Source organism: Maniola jurtina, chromosome 18, assembly GCF_905333055.1.
Source record: "Maniola jurtina chromosome 18, ilManJurt1.1, whole genome shotgun sequence".
NCBI lineage: Eukaryota > Metazoa > Arthropoda > Insecta > Lepidoptera > Nymphalidae > Maniola > Maniola jurtina.
The window spans coordinates 4630591-4656298 of record NC_060046.1 but is presented as its reverse complement, the minus strand read 5'-3'; the positions used below and the strand labels follow the sequence as shown (position 1 = coordinate 4656298).

Sequence of the window (25708 nt, the reverse complement as noted above, 5' to 3'; positions counted from 1 at the left end):
AATCCTGTGTACTTAACTTGATAAGCCCACGGCGATATTAAGCCGTTTGCACTCTGCTCATACACGAAGACCAGAGCGATCGTCGAATTGATATTCATATTTGCAAATTGTATGGATGTGGGTGTTTGTTCGACCATTCCCTCCAATCACGATACCTCAATACTCCAAACAAACAATCGATTTCGGATTCGTAATGAATATACATGCGTGGAGGTGTTCGTTAATGCCATTTGAAACATTGATACCCGAATTTTGGAATTCTGGTTTCGCTTTAATTCTAGAGTATTGTCTGGCTGGGTTATTGCGGTTTGTGCTAATTACTTTTCAGTGAATTTTTAATGCTAGGCTGGATTTAATGGACAGATGGATACGGGAGGTATGTATGTGCGGTGTGAGGTTTTCGACGACCTCTCTGGCACAGTGATGAGCTTTGTGGTATTATAAGTGGAAGGTCCCGGGTCATATTTTTTTGTGACTCTACATTGGCACCTCATTTGCCGACTCCAAAAAATGAAAACTACATTAACTCTTGTATACACATAATAAATTCGGAAATAAATTAAATAATTTTTTACTTTTTAGTGTTTCAATAACCACATTGTTGAAGTCGGTTTTATTATTATTATATATTTAGATATTTACTACTAAGAGCGGAGAACAAAGAAGCTTGTAAGGTAAGGTGCTGTGGTAGCCAAGTATTCATAGATACATCTTAACAGGGTCTTGGAACCTCCATTGATTGACTTATCTTCCTTGCAGTTGCAAGGCGCTACGCCAAACCGGAGGTCTAACATTGCTATTGGCCTCATGCCATGAGCAGTGTTAAGCTTTTGTTTACTATAGTGCCTTCAATACAACTAGATAAGATTTTAGAATTTACGTGTTTATCTGAAAATGCTTAAAAAAACTAAGTGAGATAAACTTAAAAATATTCAGTTTATACACTTACTAAAATATATGCCCACAACTTGCCATATGTCAATGGCGAAAGTTGTAGTTTTTTAACAACCCCGTGGGAACTCTTTGATTTTCTGGGGCTAGAATGGTCCATTACCTTTTCCGGGATGCAGGCTATCTCCGTACGAAATTTCGTCAAAATCGGTTCAACGTATGGGCCCTGAAAAGCTAGCAAACAGAGAGACAAACTTTAGCATTAATAATTTATTTTAGTACGGAACTCTTTCTGTGTTGTATTTCTCATTGATCTTTTCCTTTAAACTCATTATTATTGACGTGAAACACGTGGGTGCAGAAACTTAGAATAAACAGTAATTATTATTTATTATTAATAATAATTGCTGTAATCCGTTGAAAGATTTTCAGAGCTCGCGGTTTCATGTTCCTCTTTGAACAATGGTGAATCAAATAAGGGTTGAGACGATGATAAGGATACATAATTTTTTTTCATATTTCAGTCTTTTGAATATTGTAGCATATTATATATCTAGGTATATATTTAGATCAGAAGCCAGGTATAAATTCTCCGTATAATCCTCATATTTATTGGCCCAAATGTTAAGGCGGTAATGTCTATTTATAATTTGTTTATCATAAGACGTGGCGGATCGTAAAACGACTGACACCTCGCCTGTAGTGAGAGGATTTTCTTAATGAACCGACAACGTGACGACAGCGAGACTACATTGCTACGTGAAATCTTTATTAATTAACTCTATAGAGTTTATCTCTTCTAAAAACCTTGGCTGAGATTTATGGTGAACAGAGTTGTCAAGTATTTTTGTGTTTTTTGGACCTACAGCCAGCAGTCAAAGCCAAAACCTCTCTCTTATTCTTCTTATTTGTCGCTCTTTTTATTTTTTTATTCAGATACAAGCCTGGACTGCAATCTTCACCTGGTGATAAGTGACAATGCAGTCTCAGATGGAAGCAGGCTAACCTGAAAGGAGTATGGTAGTGTTCACTAAACTCATACCCCTTTGGTTTCTACACGGCATCGTACCGGAACGCTAAATCGCTTGGCAGCACGGCTTTGCCGGTAAGGTGGCAACTAGCCACGGCCGAAGCCTAGACCAGAAATTCAGAAATTGTAAAATTTTAAACCCCTGCCGGGAATCGAATCCGGGACCTCCTACTAATATTACCACCACTCCACCACTGCGCTACGGAGGCCGTCCACGCCTTGTCTCTGACTACACATCTATATAACCGCGTTTGTCAAACAAATATTAATAACTCAAAATTTAAAAAACCCCCGACACAAAAACCTCTCAACAGAACACTCTCGATCAAGCCATCTTTCAAACAAAAAAACTAAATTGAAATCGGTTCATTCCTTTAGGAGCTACGATGTCACAGACAGATACACAGATACACACGTCTAACTTATAACACCCCTCTTTTTAGGTCGGGGGTTAAAAAGAGGATTTCTATCGTGTCGATTTCAGTGTCGGGATATAAAAGCGGTCGTACGATCCCCAACAGGTTTACGTTAAAACTCCTGAAAATGACAGATGACGCTGAATCAACATATCGCATGAAAACGTGTTGCTTTTAGTCGTCGTACACTTATTTTGTAATTTAATATCACAAACCTATGGTAATACATTTCCTCACTTCCATAATTCGAAAAAAGTACACAGCGTCTGCGCATATACTTGGGCTCTATAATATCTCCACTGCTTTTTTTATATATTTTATTCTGATACAAGTTAGCCGTTTACTGCAATCTCACCTGGTGGTAAGTGATGATGCAGTCTAAGCGGGCTAACCTAGAAGCGATATGGAAGTGCATTCAAATTGGCTTTCTAGAGAAACATTCATCATTATTATCATCATCAGCTTGTGGACGTAAACGTGGTGAGTGCCACCTTATCCGGTCCACATCCTTCCCTCTCGATCAAGCCACCTTTCAAACAAAAAAAAAACTAAATTAAAATCGGTTCATTCGTTTAGGAGCTACGATGCCACAGACAGATACACAGATACACATGTCAAACTTACAACACTTTTTGGGTCGGGGGTTAGTAAAATACAAGCTGTGTACTTATAAAGGAAACAGCGTCCACTAAGTACATCAGTCCATTTTATCTTGCTAACATTTAGCAGTTACTTAATACTACTTAAAATCAATTAAATACAATTTTTACAACACAGTGGCTGTAGTGATAAAATAACTATTTGTGTTATTCTCAAACTTTAAACAGCAAAAGGAAACTGTCCACAACACCAGTCCATTTATGTTGGTGACATTTAGTAATACTACAAGCCCAGTTTCAAGTGACCTAACATTTTCTAGCAGGAGTATTTGCCTCCAGGGAAGAAGTGAACGAACACTTATACAACAATACTGTCCAGCGTGGACTCAAACAATGTAACATCGTCTTTCATTCTTACTTACACACAATTGAACTTTTTACATGTATGTGTGAGTTGGCCGAAATCGCATGCGCGCAGCATCTGTGCTTCTTCCCCTATCTATGCCATTCAGAACTAAAAGGCCCTATGTTAATTTTAGCGTTTGTATTTTATGTTGTATGAGATAAAGTTGAGTTTTGTTTGGTGTTGGAACATAGCGAAGCTCTGACACGGAGAGGCACGGCAATAAGCTTCCAGGATTCAGATTTTTTAGATGTCTCCAGCCCGTTTTGAAGCCGGGACGTGTTTGGATGTTCACGGCCGGCCGTAAATTGTTACGCGGTGAAATCTGAAACTGTTCGATGTCGGAAGAGATTTGAGTGTTGACACAAATATCTCAATTAGTTCGTGTTTTGTTTTGTGGGTTGGTGAAAGATCTGTGAAAAGTTTGGGAAATGCTGTGGAGGTTTTTACGTTAATGCAAAGTAAGTTGAGAAAAGTTTATTAGTAGAGATTTTTTTTTGTATGATACTTGGTTAACTTTTTAATGTGACATCGCAAATGTTTAAATAACTATGTAATCGGAGATGTTTTTAATAATTGTGTATATATTATGTACATATTGTGTATACCTATCCATATTAATAAATTTTACACACTTGACTTTCACCATGCTGCAAAAATTTTAACTGAATTCAAAATGCTTCATAAAATATGGTTAAAAATTCTTCAATAAAAAATTGATTTGATTTAATAGTTTCATGTTTATTAGGTATATCTAAGTTAATTTAATTTATTTTCCAAATTTGTATAATTTGTGTAATAATTATTATTAATTCAATTAATTCAATGTCGTTTATTATTTGTTGGTACCGCCAAACGATTAGCGTTTTGGTACATAATACTTATTATCATTATTATCATCATCATTTCATTTTGAGTTTCAAGTTTCAACTAAGAATACCATCGGTTGTACCACTGCGTAGTGCATAGCTACCTTTTTTTTACTACTATAGTGTTTAGCTGCAATGAGACTTGGTGGCAAGTGATGATGCAGCCTAAGATGGAGCGCGCTTGCTAGAAGATGCCTATTACCAAGATGCCTACATAACATATCAATCGTCTTGAAGTATCACCGGCAGCTTTTTTTGTTACACCTTGGTAAACATGATAACATCTAACTATAATAATTATTTTAACACTAAAAAATGGTAAAACTGACTATGGTTTTTGTGGCACTGAATGTAACAAAAATGGCCTGTATTCATAAAGTAAACTTTCATATTTTGAACGTAGGGGTAATCCCCAAAACTGATAGATCGATTCTGAAAATTCTTTCACTGATGGATAGCTATCAATATCCCAGAGTGCTATCCCCACTATAAAGTGTGTTGGTGTATTAGTTTGCCCTTCAAAGTGCAATTACGTTGCAACGGAGCAATGGATAATGTTTTTTTGCATACATATAGGTACACGTTTCTACTTAAATAAAACGGTGAATTCAAAGAGTGTAATAGGCAATTTTTTTATCTCGGAAAAACAAAAAGTTGCCACGGAATTTAAAATATCTAAATCCACGCAGATGAAGTCGCAGGTAGAAATTGTCTTTCCACTTTAAGGTGAACGCACACTTATCCGAGCTGAACGCGTCGAACGAGTCAAATCGTCGGTCGAATCGTCCGAATCGGAAGTGTGCGGGGTTTCAAGACATTCCATATACAGAATTCTAAAATTCGTTTCGTTCGAATCGTTCGATGCGTTCGGCTCGGATAAGTGTGCGTTCTGCTTTAAGCGTAACGTTTGTCCTAAGAGTTACATCTAGGTAGGAATTCTACGGGTGAGGTTTGAACTTTGACTCGTTGATCTTACGGATTTCAGTCCGCACCTTCTCCTTTCGCTATTGAAGCTTAGCGAATAATTAATTAAACGATTATACAGTCTCGTTTAACATACCTACTAAACTAAAAGAGGTTATCTCATACCTGCATATTCTATATGTAATATATTGACTAAGAAATTCCCTATTATATAATGCTGAACCATCTCAAAAGCTGACTTCTTGCGGATGTTCTACTTATTTCCTCGAGTCATTCATACGTATTCATATTTTACCTCTCAAAGCTCTTTCAGCATGAGTGTACTTGGACTTTTACAACCTATTGATAAAGTAGTAAAGTATGATAATATTTTAATGTACTAGCTTTAACGGCTTATCAAATAGTCCCATAAATCGATCGTAAAAATCATTGGTGATTTAGGCTGTGATTAGATACATAACATTATATAGTTCTTAACTAGGTGTTTTCGTTTTTTTTGAAAAAAAAAAAATAAGGCAAACCTATTTCTCTTCCAAACCCGAAGTTAGTACCTAAATGAGCATTTACCATCAAAGCATCAATATGATATTTCAATAAAATAAATAAAATAAAATGAATAAATAAAAGCTGCCCGATTTTTATGAGAGACCGATTTTTATTCGTAATCGATAAATCGACGGTCAAAAACCAGTCCAATTTTACACCGTTTCACGTCATCGTCTATTTTTATGCATTTAGATAACTTCTTAAATTTTTCCTTCTGGAAAGAACCTACCAAAGTTTGATAGCTAGTGTGACGATCGTATCAAGCATCTTTGATTAGTTGGGATTCTCTCATTATTAGTTAAAATAAATGCACTATCGGTGCAAGCCTACCATAAATTCAGCCAATCACAACAATTTGACGTGATAGAGTGAAACGACACGATATGTTGCATCAATTACTGTACAGCACCTGAGTAGTAGGTACTCCTGCGCTGCATCATCCTACAATTACATAGAAATCACTATACCATAACTACACGATGCGATATGTTATATGACGCGCGTGCGGCACCGCACCGCACGCGCAATGGACTTGAGATCTCAAACTCAAAATCAGTTACTATTGTACACCATTTGATGGTCTGAATAGTTAGATTTCTAAGACGATATAGTGGTGATAATTAATTACGTAAACTTAAAACTAAAGCTACGAGGGTTCCAAACGCGCCCAAGTCTAAGAAGCGATCAGAGAGACGAGGCAGGGTGGATTGGTGCAGTGTAACGTTATATTATACTCTCTGACGGAGCGATAACGCAGTGCCCATGTGGCACCCAACACTTGAATGCCCAGCCGGTGCGTCTCTGAAACACTCCGGAAGCGCATCGTGTGGTCTCAATCATAGTCACAGCTTTCGTACTTCAACAACGGCCAACACTGATCATCGTCTGTGATAGACACTTCTTGTCTTGTAATAAACGCCAATCAATCAGTTATAAAAAAGTTACAGTTCAGAAGTTCAACAAATGGACCAATTTGCGTATTGAGCAATACAATCGGTCAGAGTTTCGAATTTCTCTTGCAAAAGGAGTGTTACAGACATTTAAGCATTTAATATAAATTTAAGTTAATGGAATATCGGTGTTTCTCTGTTAAATGACCAAGTGCAAAACTTTCAGCTTGGCCTACATTAAAAGCATTCAATTTTTTACATTTATTTTAGCATAACCTTATTTCAAATTCAAAAGCCAGCCCCTTCATCTACATTTTCCTATTTCGCCGGATGTTAAGTATTACTTTATACCGAGTAATACTTTATTCAAATCTTTTCATTTCAAAGAAGGTTCTCGAGATTAGAAAACACAAGTGCCACCTCAGATTTCGTTGCGAGTGGGTGCTTGCTCCTTAAGTATAGCCCATTTTCTTGGGCCCGCTTTAGATATCATGCCAATATAAGCCTGTTTGAAGGACGTAATTATTATTTATCACAGAATAAGGGTAGGTACCTACTGTTTGTTTGGCTTATAGGCACTTACTTTGTTTTGGATAAGTATTTTGTTTTCGATTTCAGCAATATTGCGGGGCTAAAATTATATTATTATTATTACCTTAGGATCCTCCATCTCGTCTCTCTACTATTTGTGCTGGAATACCTACACCATTATTTCATTAGCTTGTCATTCTGTCATCCACTGGAAAACAGAACTTCTCTATTGAACATCACGACCCTGTCATCCAGCCTTTCTTATCCAGCTACGTCTCACCACCCTCTTTATAAAATACCTAATCAGTCCTGCATCGTGATGAAGACTGAAGAGCGCCCTTAGATACGCGCTAGTATAACGAATTTCACTTTTTGGTTACGTATAAAGGAAAATGTCTAATAACCTAAATCACCTACTTAACAGGACTCTCTCCGTCACTCGTTTCATACAATCGTAGTTCCAATTTCATTTGAATATTAAGAGAGACGGAGAGAGCCCTCTTAATTATGACAGGCGGACGCTGAAAATACCGTCCTCGCGGATTTGAGTTTTAATGAGTGAAGGGAATATATTGATTGAAGAAAACCATAACAACAAAATGAGCTCGGTGTGACTGTGTGTATTTTTTTTTTGTTTTACCATTCTCGCGGAAGTTGCTGTTCAGTAGAGCTTTTCATAGAATGCTAAAATTTCATACTTTTTCAGAAAAAATTGACGACCTCAACTCTATCGGAAATGTCTGTTCAACCTATTTGAGGGGGGTGACAGGTTACAAAAATTTTCCGTTATAAAATATAACATTTTTTAATTTGTTTGGATGGATTTTGTGTACTTTTTACAAAACCATGGTATGACATTGACAGCCTAAACACTGCCGGAAATACCTGTCACCTCGTATTGAAAAACCTTGTCACACCGAGCTCATTTTTTTTATGAGATTTTCTAAAATCAATTTTCATTAAATTTTTTGAATCCGAGATGATGCTACTTTTAGTGTCTCGGGCTCCCGGTCCTCTTATAGATTTATCATATAAGAAGTATTAGCTGTAATTAAAAAATAAATAAATCTCACTTAATCTCTTAGAGTATTTTACGTCATTGACTGAAGAATGATAGAGGTAATGATGGAAGATACCACAGACACACACACGTTAAGACATCTATTATGAAAACAATGACATTAAGGTAAAGTATATAATATACTTTAAAATGATATATTATCTATACTAATAAATAAAATTGGAGTGTCTGTCTGTAATTTCGAAATAACTACCACATATTAAGGTCATATGGTTATTTGAATGATACCATAACTGAATCACACTTTTTAAAATTTTTGTCTGTCTCTCTGTCTGTCTGTCTGTCTGTCTGTCTGTCTGTCTGTTTGAAAAGGCTAATCTTCGGAACGGCTGAACCGATTTTAACGGGGTTTCCACATACAAGTCGAGGATTGACCAGGGTGTAACATAGGATACTTTTTTAACCGACTTTCAAGAAGGGAGTTGTGTTTTTCTACCTATGTACACTGAAATCTCCGAGATTTCTGAACCGATTTGCGTCATTTCTTTTTTAATCGATAGAGGAACTTTGCGACATTGTTTCATAAAAAAATTGGATTCCAACTCTTCAATCCTGATGCTGCAGGGGATCTGACCAATCCACGCGGGCGAAGCTGCGGGCATCAGCTAGTTCTGTAATATTTCGAGAATAAGGAGGTAAGCAGTGCTTTTACACTGCTATGGTCTGCACGCCGCTGCATAATGCATACGCTTCGTGATCAGATGGGATTATTACTAAATGCTATAAAATTGACTAAACTAAATAATATCAGACTAAGCTTCGAATTAATTCACATGTCGGACGGTATTTAGGTATAGTTATCATAGTAGTAAATATTCTAGTAACAACATTAGCGCACGAAGCCCGCAGCGAATTGTGATGCTGTGTGGTTTGATATATGCTAATGTGCATGTAGTTTATGTAATACATCCCTAGGTAATGAACTTAGTTTGTGTATCTACCATGATTTGAATAGTGCACCATACAGGTATCTGTCTAAATTGGTATTTTTTTTCGTAACAGCTTTAATTACATAGAATATTTTAATTCTAAGTGAATCATTACCTACCAACAAGTGTAAATTAAAAGTTTATAACACCCTCGACAAGTGAAGGTTACAGTAACTAGAAAAGAGCTGATAACTTTCAAACGGCTGAACCGATTTTCTTGGATTATAGCTAAGAACATTTTCAATCAAGCCACCTTTCAAAAAAAAAACTAAATTAAAATCGATTCATTAGTTTAGGAGCTACGATGCCACAGACAGATACACAGATACACACATACGCACGTCAAACTTAAAACACCCCTCTTTTTGGATCGGGGGTTAAAAACTATCATATCAACGAAGATTCTAAAACCAATATTAGGTATATTTATGCAAGAATACCATTTATTTATTTTTTTGCAATAAAGTAAGATTTTCATTAAACTTACTTGCTTACTTGCTTTTCTGCATTATTTCACCATCTCGACCCATCACCAGTCCATTTCTGAGCATGGGTCTCCTCTTAGAATAAGCTAGGTCTAGAGTTTAGACCTTTCTTATTCTATATAGACTAAAGACTATAGTGCACTACACTGGCCAAGGTAAGGAGCAGGCAGATCGACTTCACACACCTTTGAAATCACCAAGGACATCTTTTTCACGATGTTTTCCTTCACTGTTAATGCATTTTTATGCATATTTAACTACTTAAAACGCACATACCTAACTCTAAAAAATCTAATCAATAGCCACAAATAAAGACTTACTCCACTTGTATGTAATCTTGGACGTGATAACAAAACCAAGGAATGTTAACGGTCATAAATACGCCTAGTTCTGACACTGAACGTTATAACATACAACAGTTTACGGGATACGGGCGTGAGTCGACTGTTAACCCTTGTCAGAAGTTTTTCAATTAGATTGGCGTGATAACACGTACTCCGGGAACTAGTAATTTACTGTGGAGAAGTTGAGGAAGAAAACTTCCTGAGTGATCATTGTAGGTATGTGAGTGAGGTTATATGGTATGGCAAAACCTTGTAATTTTGGAATAAATTTGTAAATATGGTCTATTTATCGGTTTTCTGAAATTAATTACAGTTCAGGACAAAATCTTGAGTTGCGTTCTTCAAAATTAAACCACACTAATTTAGCCCGCAGCTTCACCCGCGTGGATTGGTCAGATCTCCTGCAGCATCAGGATTGAGGAGTGGAATCCAAATTTTTTATGTAACAATGTCGCAAAGTTCCTTTATCGATTAAAAAAAAATGTTACGCAAATCGGTTCAGAAATCTCGGAGATATCAGTGTACATAGATGGAAACACACAACTCCTCTATTTTTCAAAGTCGGATAAAAATGTAGCCTATATTGCTCCTGGGTTAATCCTCTACTTGTCCATGAAAGTCCTGTCAAAAAAGGTTTAGCCATTCCGAAGCCAGTTCAAACAAACAGACACTTTATTACTTTATTTATTTTATTTATTACTGAAACTAAAAAAAAAAAACATTTAAAACCAGCACATAGTAGGCAATTAGAACTAAAATTATTGTGACCATCGAGGTTCTGCTCACACACTAGTTATAATCGGCCAAGTTAATCAATAGATAACTAACTTGGTACATACTCTATAGAATTAAATTATTATGAACAATGTTGTTTTTGCAAGAGTGCTAAAACAACATTGTATATAATAATTTTAGATTCCATATCAAGATAATGAAACGAGGAATAAAATTAATTAATTAATATAAATAAAACTAATTAGGGTTTTCTTTGTTTTATTACGCCTAACTCACCAAAATAGATTTCATCCTCTCAACATTTCTTCGTAATAAAGCTTTGAAAGGAATAATTGGATCCTTTCCGAGAGTTAGTTTCTTTATAAACAATGTTTCAAAAGATCTAAGGCAGGGTTGAAAGTCAAGAACAACTTCAAAAACTTTCTCGTGAATAACTTACAAAAAGTGGATTACTAACTTGTAAGTATCAAAATACCACTTTGACTCTACAGTGCCTCTCAGAAAGTACCTAGATAGTTCTTTTCAAGTTGGGTCAGTTTCAGCCTGAAAAAAAAAACTTTAATCGTTATATTCGCCCTTGTCTAATACCGCATTCTTCTTATATTTTATACAAGTGTAAATTAAAAATTTATAACACCCCCTACAAGTGAAGGTTATAGTAACTAGAAAAGAGCTGATAACTTTCAAACGGCTGAACCGATTTTCTTGGATTATAGCTAAGAACACTCTCGATCAAGCCACATTTAAAACAAAAAAAAACTAAATTAAAATCAGTTCATTAGTTTAGGAGATACGATGCCACAGACAGATACATAGATACACACGTCAAACTTATAACCCCTGTTTTTGGGTCGGGGGTTAAAAAAAAGAAATATCCTAACGTCGCTGACTGAATCAATACCACCAGAATAATTGGTCGCTCTGGTTTTGGCATATTTCTTCATAAGTTTTTTACATTGCTAACAATATTATAAATGCGATAGTATGTTGGTTTGTCCTTCAATCATGCCACAATGGAGCAACAAATGTACGTGATTTTTGTATGATTATAAATAAAGATCTAGAGAGTAACATAGGGTAGGTACCTACTTTTTATCCCTGAATATCAAAGAGTTCCTACGGGATTTTGAGAAACTGATTCATGTTATTAATTATATTTCATCTCTTATGTGACGCATCAATAAAGTAATTAGTACTTACTGATTTGTAGGTCGGATGGAACTAGATATACATAATATAGACTGATGTTAAACTTCCCTTTGTTTAAAATAATCGAAGCTTGCTTCTGGTATCAGCCCAAAGGTCAGTCTATTGTTTAGTACATCTTTGTTGTAAACTAACAATGTTGTAGTAGGTATCTTTTACATTAAAATAATACCTTTCCTATGTTGATTTACACATTTTTAACCCCCGACCCAAAAAGAGGGGTGTTATAAGTTTGACGTGTGTATCTGTGTATCTGTCTGTGGCATCGTAGCACTAAGAACCGATTTCAATTCAGTTTTATTTTGTCTGAAAGGTGGCTTGATCGAGAGTATTCTTAGCTACAATCCAAGAAAATCGGTTCAGCCGTTTGAAAGTTATCAGCTCTTTTCTAGTTACTGTAACCTTCACTTGTCGGGGGTGTTATAAATGTTTAATTTACACTCGTAATAGTTTTAAAACATTGTTTTATTTGATGAGAGAACTGTTTTACTTAAAATAATAAAACTGTACCTACAGTAAACACAACATTATATTGCATAAATAGCAATATACATAATTATTATAGGTTAAAACGATAATGAAACTAATTCCAACGGTCAGTTTAAACAACATCAACTATTAAACTGTAAAGTAAATTGACTCTACTAGAGAGAGAGCCAGCGGGAGCCAGACCTTCGTTATTTTATAAAAGCTGAAAGTTTCCCTGCGTATTGTCCCCAACACAGGGAAGGACGATCAGCGACTATGAGGTTTGGATCATGGTGGCTTTGGGAGATAACAGGTAAGAAAGGCGTAAAAAATCTTACGTCAAAATATAAAGTGTAATTTGTTATATTTTCTTCGGAATAGTATTAGAAATCACGTCCTGCATTGCCAGACACTTAGAGTTTAAAAATTTAAGGGTGTCTGGCATGGGGTTGGTTCATAGTCGCTGATCGTTCTTCCCTTGTTGGGGACAATACGCAGAGAAACGTTCAGCTTTTATAAAATAACAAAGGTCTGGCCCTCGCGGGTTCTTAGTCCACAGTTCCATACCGTACTTTATTTTGATTATCAATTGTCGTATTGACGCTACAGTGAAATGGCCAACTGTGCTAATTAGTGATCTCATTTTCCCGGAAATTGACTTCAAAATTTGCTTTCCTGTAATTATAAATTTACAAACAGACTGAACTGAACATTTCATTAACAACGACATTGTTCTGTTGATTGGGTCTTTTAATCAGCAATTCTACATTGAAGTTTAATAAATTATTTTGACGAGGAAGAAATTAATTTAAAATTTTGAAACGGTCTTTTGCACAAATTATAACAATGGAATTCTGGAAATAAACGCTGGATAATAAAGGTAAGGGCTGGTGCTTAGAATTGTCTTTGTTATAAAATAATAATTTTCTAGTATTTCATAGATAATGCGAGTTTATAGTAACTAGTTTTTGCCCGCATCTTAATTTGGGTAGATTTAAATTGTCCTACTGTGTCCAATTTTCAGGAGGGATAAAAATTTATCAGCCTGTCACAATTTAGCAGTTTTAATATACTCATGGAAGCAACAACAATGAAAAACCGCCAAACCAACAAACATTCTTTCCTATTTATTTGTATGAGCAATGAGCATACATTATTATAACTCCGTTTCCACCGTGCCTCGTTCCCGATTATTACTTGTCATTGAGATGCGGAAGGATCTGCGAAACCATAGTATTATTACTCCGAGACTATAACTAGTATATGATAACTAGAAAGGGGTTACGACCCTCAGCAACATTTTCTGTGTGTTGTATAGACTGTGGAGTAAAAAGTTATTTCTAATTTTGCTTTTGTCTTCTCAATACGCCAATTAATTCTTCGTACATTTTCGTTCGTTAACAAAAAATGAAAGATAAAAATCTGTCGGCTATTAACGCTCGATCAATTAATAATGTAAATGGTATTTTAATGCCGCTTTTTATGGAAATGTATCCTTAGGGAAATTGAGTAATTCGTACCAATTTTATAAATCTGCTCCAAGCATTTATTGACACGTCTCTCCGGAGATTGATACGAGAATAAATTATAAGCTTCGCAAAGTAGGATACCGGTTTTAATGAATTTTGATAATTAGGCACTTTATAAAGTTTGTGGAAAATTCATGAAAGGGATATTGTTAATCTTTTGATACCCGCGACTTCAGCCGGGTGGATTTAGATTTTTGTAAAATCCCGTGGGAACTCTTTGATTTTCCGGGATAAAAGTAGCCTATATCAGCTTCGGGATGCAAATTGTCTCTGTATCAAAATTGTCTCTGTGGTTGCTTTTTATCTAAATTAGTTAAATGGATGGGCAGTGAAATGCTAGCAGGCACATCTTTGCATTTAAACTGCATGATTCACTAAATTCCTGCAATATTTTTTTAAAATTTCGAATTTCACCTTATAATATGTTTCAACACAATCGTGTTCCGTGTCTATTTTTCGCATCATTAGTTCAACATCAAAGCAAATCTGATGGTTTATGTTGGCTTTTTGTGTGGTACGGTTATAAAAATTCCAGTCGCTGGCCTAAAGTGCTTTAGTAGTTTTATGGATTTATATAACGATGCCGTAATTGTGGCTATTTTGGACTGGAGATAAATCTAAATTAAGTGGAGTAAATTAACCAAGATATGATCCAATACAATCAACCCGTTATTCTTTGTCTGAGCGCTAAAAAATCTTACGAGACATTTTCCTCATCTGGTGACAGAAGAGTTGGCTCATTTTTCGCGCAAAGGACCAGCCTGACGATTTTCGCGCGGGTAAGGTTTGTGCAGTAATTAGATAAGGCTAGCTTTAAGTTTTATAGTAACATTTCAATTAAAGAAAAAACTTAATGGCCTTTCCTTCTCACTTTTGGTACTACAAAACCCTTGTCCACAGCAAATATGGAACCTCTCATTACATATTCACATGCGGGGATTATTACACTGACCAAATGAGTTTATACATAAATGTAATGTATACAGACTTAGGCATAATATCGCACACCGGCAGAGTGGACTGGAGGCAAGGCGCGGTGGTTATCTCGATAACAACTCAAACGGGACACACCCACGGTGATGTTTTGCAACGATACAAACGCAAAAAAGTCACGATATAGTAGCGACGTGACGCTGTCCAGTGCGTATACAATATGCGGATGCGAGAATTGATAAATGTATCAATATAGGATACGCCGTCCAAGATACATTTAGCTATATCGCTACAAAAAGTCACCGTAGGCGATGTTCTAAGCTTTATTTATTTTGGCAAAACTTCACTCCATCTGTATGCGTTGGCCCTGATAATACAAAAGACAAAGAGAATAGTAAATTAGGCCCGGTCCTTGTACGCTAAATAATAATATGTTAAGTCGACCTTTAAGCTTTGTCCACATACGGCTAATTTCTCTTAATACTAACTTGTGAACAGCTAAAAGCAAAACTAGTTGCTTCCATGCAACTTTGTCAAGTGTCCAGACAGACAGTCTGAATTTGGACTTTGGACAAGTCGACTGCATAATTGGACTGCATTAATCGGTTTGGAAGCGGTTATTACGCAGTTGACACAACTGCAACTGCTACTGCGCAGTTCGCGTGCAGTCAGCATGCAATTCACGCAATGTATTGGAAACTGCACGCTGCACTGATTGCACGCAAATCGCACAATCGGTTGGAAGCTGTGATGCATTTAGGGGAACTGCAATAAAATTGCATCCCAATTATTTTAATTTCGCAATCGGCTTGCAATTAAAATGGTCAGTATACGTGCGACCTCAGTAATGAGAATTACAACGCAAAGAAATAAAAAGAGAGAGTAAAGCTACGTCCATACCGTTACCATAGCATCATAAACATAGGATGCGAGACGCGATAAGAGAGTGTTCCTGTTGTAGTGGCGTAGATGTGCATATATCGTGGGGGGTATTTGCCGCGTGGCTGATTTTCTGGCTGGTCGCGCAAGTATGGATGATGCTTAAAAGTAGAAATCGTGCGAAATGGTTGGCGAAAAATTCGGCCATACTGAACAAGCTTTAGAGTGCATTCATTCGGCACACAGTTTGTGTTTTACGTTTTATTTATGCTAACTTCATAACATAGTTTCTATGAGTTTAGGTGGGCTTTGTTAAAGCTTTGTAACGTTGTATAGAAGTTCACTTTGTTTGTAGTGTTGTAATCATATTTACTTAGTTAATTTATGCGTGCCTCCGGCTACGGAATGAGTTAGAATAATATGCCTCGCAACGAATTGAAGACAAAGAGAAAATTATTAGTTTGTTAAAATAATATTAATATAATAATACGAGAGCTCCGCTGTTACCCGTTGTTTTAACCGCATTTGAGTTTTATTTTTCATATATTCAGAGAACAACTTGTTAACAACTTCATTAGGCATTTGGTAGTTATGGCAGCAGTTTTATTAAACTCATATGATATACGTACCTCTACACGGTTTCTATATGCGATGTCGTACCGAAACGCTAAATCTCTTGACGGTACGGTTTTGCCGGGTTGGTAGGCAACAACAGAACCCTCCCACCAGACCAGCCCAGACCAATTTAGGAACTATAAAATAGAACCTGCCCCTGACAGGAATAGAACGCGGGACCTTTTACTAATAAAACCACAGAACTCACCACTCCACCGAGGGAGTCGTTATGTGGCAAAAAAATCTTTAAAAAATCAACTTTAGTATAGTTTATAGTCAGTTATTATTCAATCCTTTTAGTATTCATAGACTCCACTGTACATACATTGCACTGATTAATACCAATCATCATAATTCTATAATATTAATCACCAATGGTGTAGAATGTAGTTTAATGATCGAAGAAAGACGCTGTGGGTCGGCACTGATGGTGTGCGTTGTACCTTACAGGTAGTATCTTGCACGAGTACAATAGTATGGAGTCTACGGTACATTACACTGATCAGTGATCATTCACCGATGGTGTAGAATCACTGTCAAAGATCGAAGAAAGACGCTCTGCCAGTGTGCGTTCTGCCTTATGGATATCTTACACCAGTTCAATAGTGTAAGCGATTGTGTAGAATGACGATAAATGATCGGAGTAAGACACCGGCCTCAGCTCTGCGGATGTGCGATGTGCCTTAGAAGTATCTTGCATAATGACTGTAAACAGTCTGCTATAAATTCTGGTAGCGCGCTCCTTATCAACGTAATTTACTGCTAATGCTTGTAAATATAATTACTACAAGTTATATCTTCTGCTAAATATTCATAGTACGTAATATCTCTGTCCTAGTCTCATGGGTCATGAATTCATGAGAGACTAGACGTAATCGGGCAATAATTAATTAATCAATATTTCATTTATAGTTATTTGTTTAAAAAGGTTTAATAATAACTAACAATTCTATAAAATAAATTTAAATCTAAATTAAAACAACAATAAATTAAAACTAAAACCTCATCGAGACCACCACCAGCGAGGCATTGTACCCAAGATGCTGGCAGGATTACCCCTTTGGATGGCCAGACTAATTTTATTCTTTGTCCAAGATAGCTGCCAACTCTCGGGTCCCCGGTTGACTCTATAACCCTTTTCAAAATTTCCTCCAAAAGAGTAACATATAATATTTATTAATACTGACTGTATGAAGAACAGGTGAAATGCGAGTCGAACTCGCATACGAAGAGGTCCATACCATCGCATAAGATATATAAACACAATGTACTTTTTACTTATTTTTAATTTGCATGGCAACCATTTGCCATCTACGTTTTTTATTATTTGTTGTTATAGCGGCAATGTAGCGCCAATATAAATACACACTCAGTAAAAATTTCAGCTCTCTACCAATTACGGTTCATGAGATACAGCCCGCTGGTAGACAAACGAACGTACAGTGCACTTGTTTAGTAATAGCACAGAGTAAGGATAAAATATTATTACCTTAATATTATTATCTCGTTATACTGTGGTATAAGGATAGATGCATACGGAACCCTAAAAATGCGAAGCTATGATAAATGTAGCCGATAAGTGATAAAATAATCTTTTTCTTTTGAAACAAAATATAAATTTAGTTTCAGTATAAACAGATGTCCGCAGCATCAAAGAGTTAATTATCTAAGAATAAAACACGGGAATGGCTCCCTTGGGAATCGTTTGCTCGTGTTTCTCTTTTTATTTCGGTCCTCGGGTTCGGGGAAACTCCTTGATCTGTTTGTGTGCGTATCTGTGTGTGTGTGTGTGTGTGTGTGTGTGTGTGTGTGTGTGTGTGTGTGTGTGTTCATCATTGCATCGCAGATTTCAGCTAAAATTACCGTATGCGTCAAAACAACGCATCTTTCAGCGTTTAATAAAAATGAACGGAATCGTTTGCGAGTTTTATTTTTATTTTAGCCCTCAGATAAGGAGAAGCGCAATGGTTTACGTATATGTATGTGTATTTATCCCTGTGATAATCGCAGATTGCATATATTCAAACTTACCGCACGCACCACTGTGTCGTACTTTTCTATGTCTATGAAAATGCAGGGAATCGTTTGCGGGGCCTCAAATATGGTGAAACGCAGTGATCTAGGTATAGGTCAGCTAATCTTTATGCTAATTGCATTAAGACTAGCTGATACTCGCGTCTTCGTGCGCGTGGATTTTGTATCCTGTACTCTTTGATTTACCGGTATAAAAAGTAATATATGACACTCTCCAGGTCTTTAACTATAAAGTTTAAGTTACGGATGGTTATGATTAACCATGTAACTATGCAAAAAATCACGCCATTCGGTTGCTTCGCTGTGGCGTGATTGAAGGCGTAACAAACAAACACAGGTTCGCATTTATAATATGGGTAGTTATATCGTGAAAAAACGAACACTACCTGCCATCAATAAAATTAATCTGATTCGTGTATTGAACACATCTCTGCTCTGCCTCGCTTTGGTGGATACCGGGCTTATATCCGCGTAACCGCCAGTCCGTCGAGGGACACACACAGGTTTTAGTGGATGCAAGCCCCACATAACAATCCATTTCCCCTTTCAGATAGGTATGCGATACGCATTTCCTGTGAAAAACAAGTGTAAAAATTATAACAAAATTCATAAAACCCTCGATAAGTGAAGGTTACAGTAACTAGAAAAGAACTGATAACTTTCAAACGGCTGAACCGATTTTCTTGGATTATAGCTTCTTATCAAGCCACCTTTCACACAAAAAAAAACTAAGTTAAAATCGTTTCATTATTTTAGGAGCTACGATGCCACAGACAGATACACAGATACACACGTCAAACTTATATCACCCCTTTTTTTGGGTCGGGGGTTAAAAAAGTGGATACCGGCCCTTAAGGCCGCTGCCTATGCCAGGGCGGTCGCTAAAAATTTATTAACATGGGGGCGTACTGAAAACATCATTCGCATTTTCAGTACTGAAAAATGTATTACGTTCTGTCTGTGGCTGTGCGGCGCGCCTCTAGTGTGTGTTCATCATAAATTACGCTCCGTTAAATGACATGAGGGGCAATTATGGCGGTTTCAGTATTTAATATTAAATGAAAATGTACGCTAAAATTAACCAAGCGTATTCATGATCATTGTGGTATCTTGAACTTTATAAAAATATTTTTATTTGCTTACCTATTTATTTATGCAAAACTATAACAAGCGGTGTGGTTAAGACGGATAGACAGATAGACAGATGACATAATAACTAACCATTATACTATACTTATACCACAGCTTATACACTTAGTGATAAAACGATTCACAAGATTTCCCTTCTTGATATCCCTCAAGAGGCGTTGATATAATAAAACAGTTTCCATATTTTACGACGGCTGGCAAACTTCGTAACCTACATTATGCGCTACAAGCGAAGGGACTGGACGAAATTCTATTGTCCCCCTTTTTATAGGGCATTCTGGAGTCCGAAGCTTTTTACTTGCAAATTTTGTTACGTAATACTCTCTGGACTCTGGATCCTTTAACAAAAATCGATACTTCCCTAGCTACGCTAATAGCTGAGTGAAATCCGTACAGTAGGTCCGATCTTTTTTTATCCAGATACAAGTTAGGCCTTGATGGCAATCTCACCTGATGGTAAGTGATGATGCAGTCTAAGATAGAAATGGCCTAACTTAAACGGAGTATGGCAGTTTTCATTAAACCCATACTAATTAATTACAACATTTCTACACGGCATCGTACTGGAACGCTTAATCGCTTGGCGGCACGGCTTTGCCACTAGGTTCTTCAAAACAAATTGACAACCTCCCTGGCATTGTGGTAAATGCTGTGAGTCTAATAAGTAGGAAATCCCAGGTTTGATTCCTAGCAGCGGCAACTGTAGAATGGTCAAGAATTTATTGCGCGATAGGCTTACGCTTGACGACAAACATGCTCGATAAAAAGCAATGAAGAGGTTTAAGTCGAAGCGCGCTTGCTTAGGAGATGGCCGTTCACTCTGGCCTTGAAGGTATTTAGGTTATACGTTGCAGAAATACGTATCTACCTATGCCGGTAGGGAATTCCACACTTCAGCGGTTTGTATATCAAAAACGTTCCATGCGAGTAGATTTGATGTCAACCTCATAAGGATGCCAACATTTGTGGTTTCTAGCTGTTCTGTGGTACACTGGTGAACGAGAATGAGGAACAAGGTCGTGAAGTTCCTGAGCTTACTCTACAGAGTATACAGGGTTAAATAAAAAATTTCAGAAAGCTCTCGGTACGTAACTGTTATCATTAAAACTAACAACTTTTGTTCTACGACTTCGACGTTGTCTGCGTAGGGTAGGTACTCATATTTGAGTGATTGATCGCCAAATTTTTCAGGTCAATCGAGAGAGGATCAGCTATCCAGTCGAATGCATAGAGTTGGTACTGACATATTTAGCGAAGGTAGCAAGGGTTCAAATTTCGAATTTGAAAATAGTTTCAGCCTAGAAGGTAAGAATCAAAGACGAAAATAGTACAGAAAATATATCTCTATTTTCTATAATTCGGCAGCCATAAAATATTATTTTGTGTAACATTTGGTATGTTCTCACAATATAAAGCCAACATTTTAGCCGAAAAAATAAACCGTATTCTTTTCATATTTTTATATAAGACACATTTCGTATTAACCGACCTTGTATGTAATCTAAGGCATTGTACATTATCACATAAAAACGCCTAAACATTTACAAAATATCGCCAGTTAGTTGCGAAATAACGCCAACAGGTTTTATTTAGTGGCGTAATCTCGGCGTAAAATGTATTACGGGTGTACCTGCGCTGTAATCTATCGCCCCTTTGTGTAAGAAAATACAAATGTTCAACTTACGAAGAATAGAAGATTTTGTATTAACCCGTGCAAATATATAAAAAAAAAGATATTCAATTTATTTTAACATTCGCGTATTTTTTTAAATATTTGTAACTTTACAATTAGGTAATGTAGGTAAGGTCTACATCTCCTGAGGATGCTCCGGTGTCGGGGCAAAACGTGCGTCGAGTTGTTTTGGGATTTGTGTGGCGTTGCTGCGTATGGCTTGCTTGGTGGCTGGCTTTTCCTGCATGTTTATCAGAGGGAGGGCAGGCGGTGCATGTCGCATGCTGCATGTTGCATCATAAAGATTTCTTTGGTGTGGCGGATTATAGCAAATTAAGCTTTTGGTCCCTTGTTTTAAATATTTATTACAATACTGTGATCACTTAAGTACAAATTAGATTAGATGATCGATGCCTACCTATTTCATAGAAATATAAGGTTTCCACGCGGCAAGCAACGAATCTTTTCGATCCAATTATTTTTACTTTGTAATTGGAAATAAAAAACATGTTTTACTTCAAAGTAGTAGAAAATGTATGCAAAGTGAATAGCTTCAAAGTTACCTGTGCCGTCTTATTACACGCCTCGCTCCGCGCTCTCGCTTTGAGGAGTCGAGTTAATTACGTTAATTAACATTGTTTAAAATTGTCTCCAGAAGAGACTTCTTATGAAATACGTACTAGTAAGTAGATGATTCGCGCGAGTTTCGTAGAGCGTATTAATTCTTCTCTGTATGAAATCGTAATACATATTTTCTTCTTTTATTTCTTGAAATTGTCAATATAAAAAATAATATCTACTTTACCTATCTTTACAAAAAAAATATTTCCAAATTGGTCAAGGCGTATTTGAACCCTGGTGGAGGGTCCGGCTCGGTGGACGTCGCTGAGTGGGTCGCGGTTGATGCTTCGGTGTTCCCGTGACCCAGTCGCCAGGCGACGCGCAGTAGCGCCGCTGGGTTTTAGTTGGTATTCCGATCGCCTCTCGGCCGGCGAGTGCCACATCTATATCTATCTATACAATATAATAAAATTGTAGAAAAGTGGTGTCTGTACAATGGAAATATATAAAAAAGTAGCAGGGTTGTTATTATATCGATGCCGAACCCGAAATTGTAATTAATTTTTTTTTGTCTGTTTGTCTGTTTGTCTGTGTGTTTGTGCACGCTAATATCAGAAACGGCTTATTCGATTTAGATACGGTTTTCATTAATATATTGTAGTAAGCTTCACTTAACATTTAGTGTTTATTTCATGTCAATCGGTTCATAAATAAAAAAGTAATGTCAATGTAAAGAATCACGGCGAACATTTTTAACGTACAGAGTACGTACTACACGCCTCGCGCCTGAGCGTCCGTGGCTATATAAAGCGCGGTCACTATTCCACGTGAAGTCGCGGGCACAGCTAGTAATATAATATATGTACTAGATGATGCCCAAGACTTTAACTATTGCACTTGAAAGAAAAATTCAATCCCGTAAACCTGGGTGGTCCTTTTAAAATAAAATGGCCCCTGGTTGAGCTTTTTTTGATATACCATTCTATGACGTCTTTGAAGAGGAAAAAGGAAATGTTTTCATAGCTTCAACGGCCCTTTTCAAAATTTTATACGATGCCCTTTTTTATCCCCTGAGTTTAGACATTGGCGGCGGGTCGTGAACGGATCTTTATGTGTTTATTTAGTTTGTTAGTTGAAAGTTGAAACATTGTTTGTGACGGGCCTGTGTTATATCTTTGCTGACAACTTTTAAGAAATTACTTACATTATTCAAAAACCAATAACAAAATACATAATTTTAATCTATCTGCATCCGTTAACAGGGCTCTCTCCGTCACTCGTTTCATACAATCGTAGTTCCAATTTCATTTGAATATTAAGCAACCAAAGTCCATGAAATTTTGCATTATTGCATGCCGAAAGGTAGAATCTGGCAGAACCTAACAATAATAGTTTTAAGATCTGTATTCGCAATAAAGATGATTGAATTGAATCGAATTGAATTGACGATATTTAGATACGACGATTGACGACTTTCACATTCTGACAGATTTTCAATACCGTGGCGATTGAAAAATCGGTCCTTATTAGTAATTTATATGTATACTTACCGTTTAATTTTGCTAATTTAATCCATAAATTCTTACCTAAATATAATTGATAAATTTCGCACAGTCCTCACAGTTAATGTGGACATTTTTCCTGCATTATCAGGATTGTTAATTGCAGAAAGATGCGAAAAAAATCAGTTCAATAAGTAGAAGAATTCGGATTAAAATATATACAAAAATGAAGTTTAATAAAACTTAACATTTTTATTATTTGTTACAGGTACCTCTGGTGACTCGAGTCTTCGTCACAGATGTAATTAAAACGATAAGACTGCTCATCTCTCCACAATTTCTTTTGTAATAGACTCGTTTAATTTTCCAATGCCTAATGTTTCTTCGCTCATTAATGATATTTCCTTGTTCAAAGTTAAATAAGAATAAAAATCAAATTAACATAGGTACATTTCAAAGTATTATAGAACTGAGCAATTACAGTTACACACATAAAAACTGTTTTCTAGATGTAATAAAAATAGTTAATTGAATCATAACGGAGGATCATTTTTAGAATATGTTTTCATTTTTTGAAGAAGAAGAAAATTACCCACGGTACGATTAAGTAATTGAATTGTAGCGTTATTATCGGTGTCTAAAATGTAACGTTAAAAACCTGGTAACGGTATTGTATTGGTATTAAATAAAATATTAGTACCTATATGTAAATGTTATCTGTCAACTAATAGGGACGTTCTAATGTTGTCGTCAAAAGTGGATGGCGTGATAGCCAAGAGATTGCGTAGAGATGAGCTGGATCCATAAAGTGGAATTGTACAACTGCAAGATGCTCCTGACGGTCTATTGCGCGATGCTTCTGTGGAGGATAGACGGCGTTGTTGAAAGCACTAAAGGTAATTTTATTTTTAAGTTTAAACTATCGTGAGTGATTTGCATTGTAAGTATAGAATGTACCAGCTATACTCACGTATGTGTATAATGACTACACACCCATGTATCCATGCTACTTTGATCTGATAAATAAATACAGTGCTGAAGTAAGTATAATCACACTAATATTATAAAGGTTAGCGTTTGTATGTGTTGTGTATGTTTGTTACTCCTTCACGCAAAAACTACTGAACGGATTTGGCTGAAATTTGGAATGAAGATAGATAATATCCTGGATTAGCACATAGGCTACTTTTTATCCCGGAAAATCAAAGAGTTTCCACGGGATTTAGAAAAACCTAAATCCACGCGGGCGAAGTCGCGGGCATCGGCTAGTGACGAAATAAAATTGTAAAAATTTACAATATACATACATTTTTTTTTTATGTAAAAGTTTTCATGACCTCTAACGTGCCCTAACTCACTGAGATCGTTGGCTCAGCCTATTTTAAGATGACCAACGATCTCAGTGAGTTAGGGCACGTTAGGGTCATGAAAACTTTGACATAATTTTTTATATATTTATTTATAGCTGATTTGCTTTGCCGCCAAGTTAGCGGTTAACTACAACCTATAACTCATGCTAAGCGCTCGAGGTACGGAAGTTGTCGGTATCCAAAGGTTTATCTCAATTTTTGACGATCGTTATTGACACTCGATGTGCTGTTTTGTAAGCTTTTTACACTTACTTATCCAGGTTTACGTAAATCATACATAAACTTTATGTCATCACTAGCTGACGCCCGCGACTTCGTCCGCGTGGATTTAGGTTTTTTTGAAATCCCGTGGGAACTCTTTGATTTTCCGCGATAAAAAGTAGCCTATGTGCTAATCCAGGATATTATCTATATCCATTCTGAATTTGAGCCAATTCCGTCCAGTGGTTTTTGCGTGAAGGAGTAACAAACATACACACACACACACACACATACAAACTTTCGCCTATATAATACTAGCTGATGCCCGCGACTTCGTTCGCGTGGATGTAGTTTTTTAAAAATCCCGTGGGAACTCTTTGATTTTGCGGGATAAAAAGTAGCCTATGTGCTAATCCAGAGTATAATCTATCTCCATTCTAAGTTTCAGCCCAATCCGTCCAGTAGTTTTTGCGTGAAGGGGTAACAAACATACACACACACACACACACACACACATACAAACTTTCGCCTTTATAATATTAGTGCGATTTATAATATTAGTGTGATTAGTGTGATGTAAGAACCCGTAACTGTGTATTTAATTATTCGACACCACATATTGGGCTAGCGATGGACTCTGCTTGAATCAAGCCAACAATTTTCCCCATTACATACACTTCAATTAAGCCGTATTTTGCGAAGCTTAGCCGTAAAAGGATATTAGTATCGCCGGACGAGAGCTCAGGGACTTAAAGCATCGCATCAGGCTACATTATACATTATTGCGTTTTCACTTAATCGCATTTACTTACCTACAATGTTTCACTTTTACTGTTTCATACCTCAAAATTTTCATGGCGATCGTTTTGAAATTCTTTATATTTGTTGTTATAGCGGCAATGGAAATACATATTCT

General features: G+C 36.5%; 1 protein-coding gene across 2 annotated transcripts in view; it reads left to right on the top strand.

The window, feature by feature from the left end:
* The first annotated feature begins 3605 nt into the window (after window positions 1-3605).
* The window catches only part of LOC123874348 (lachesin-like), an 87357-nt gene continuing 65254 nt past the window's right edge, over window positions 3606-25708 (top strand). The window contains exons 1-3 of one of the 2 annotated variants that reach the window (XM_045919619.1): window positions 3606-3800; window positions 23490-23522; window positions 23953-24117. In XM_045919619.1, coding sequence (XP_045775575.1) covers window positions 24012-24117 — 106 coding nt within the window. In that variant the 5' untranslated portion in view covers window positions 3606-3800; window positions 23490-23522; window positions 23953-24011. Of the gene's footprint in view, window positions 3801-23489; window positions 23567-23952; window positions 24118-25708 lie in introns of both variants that reach the window. The other variant, XM_045919620.1, reaches the window with a different exon arrangement.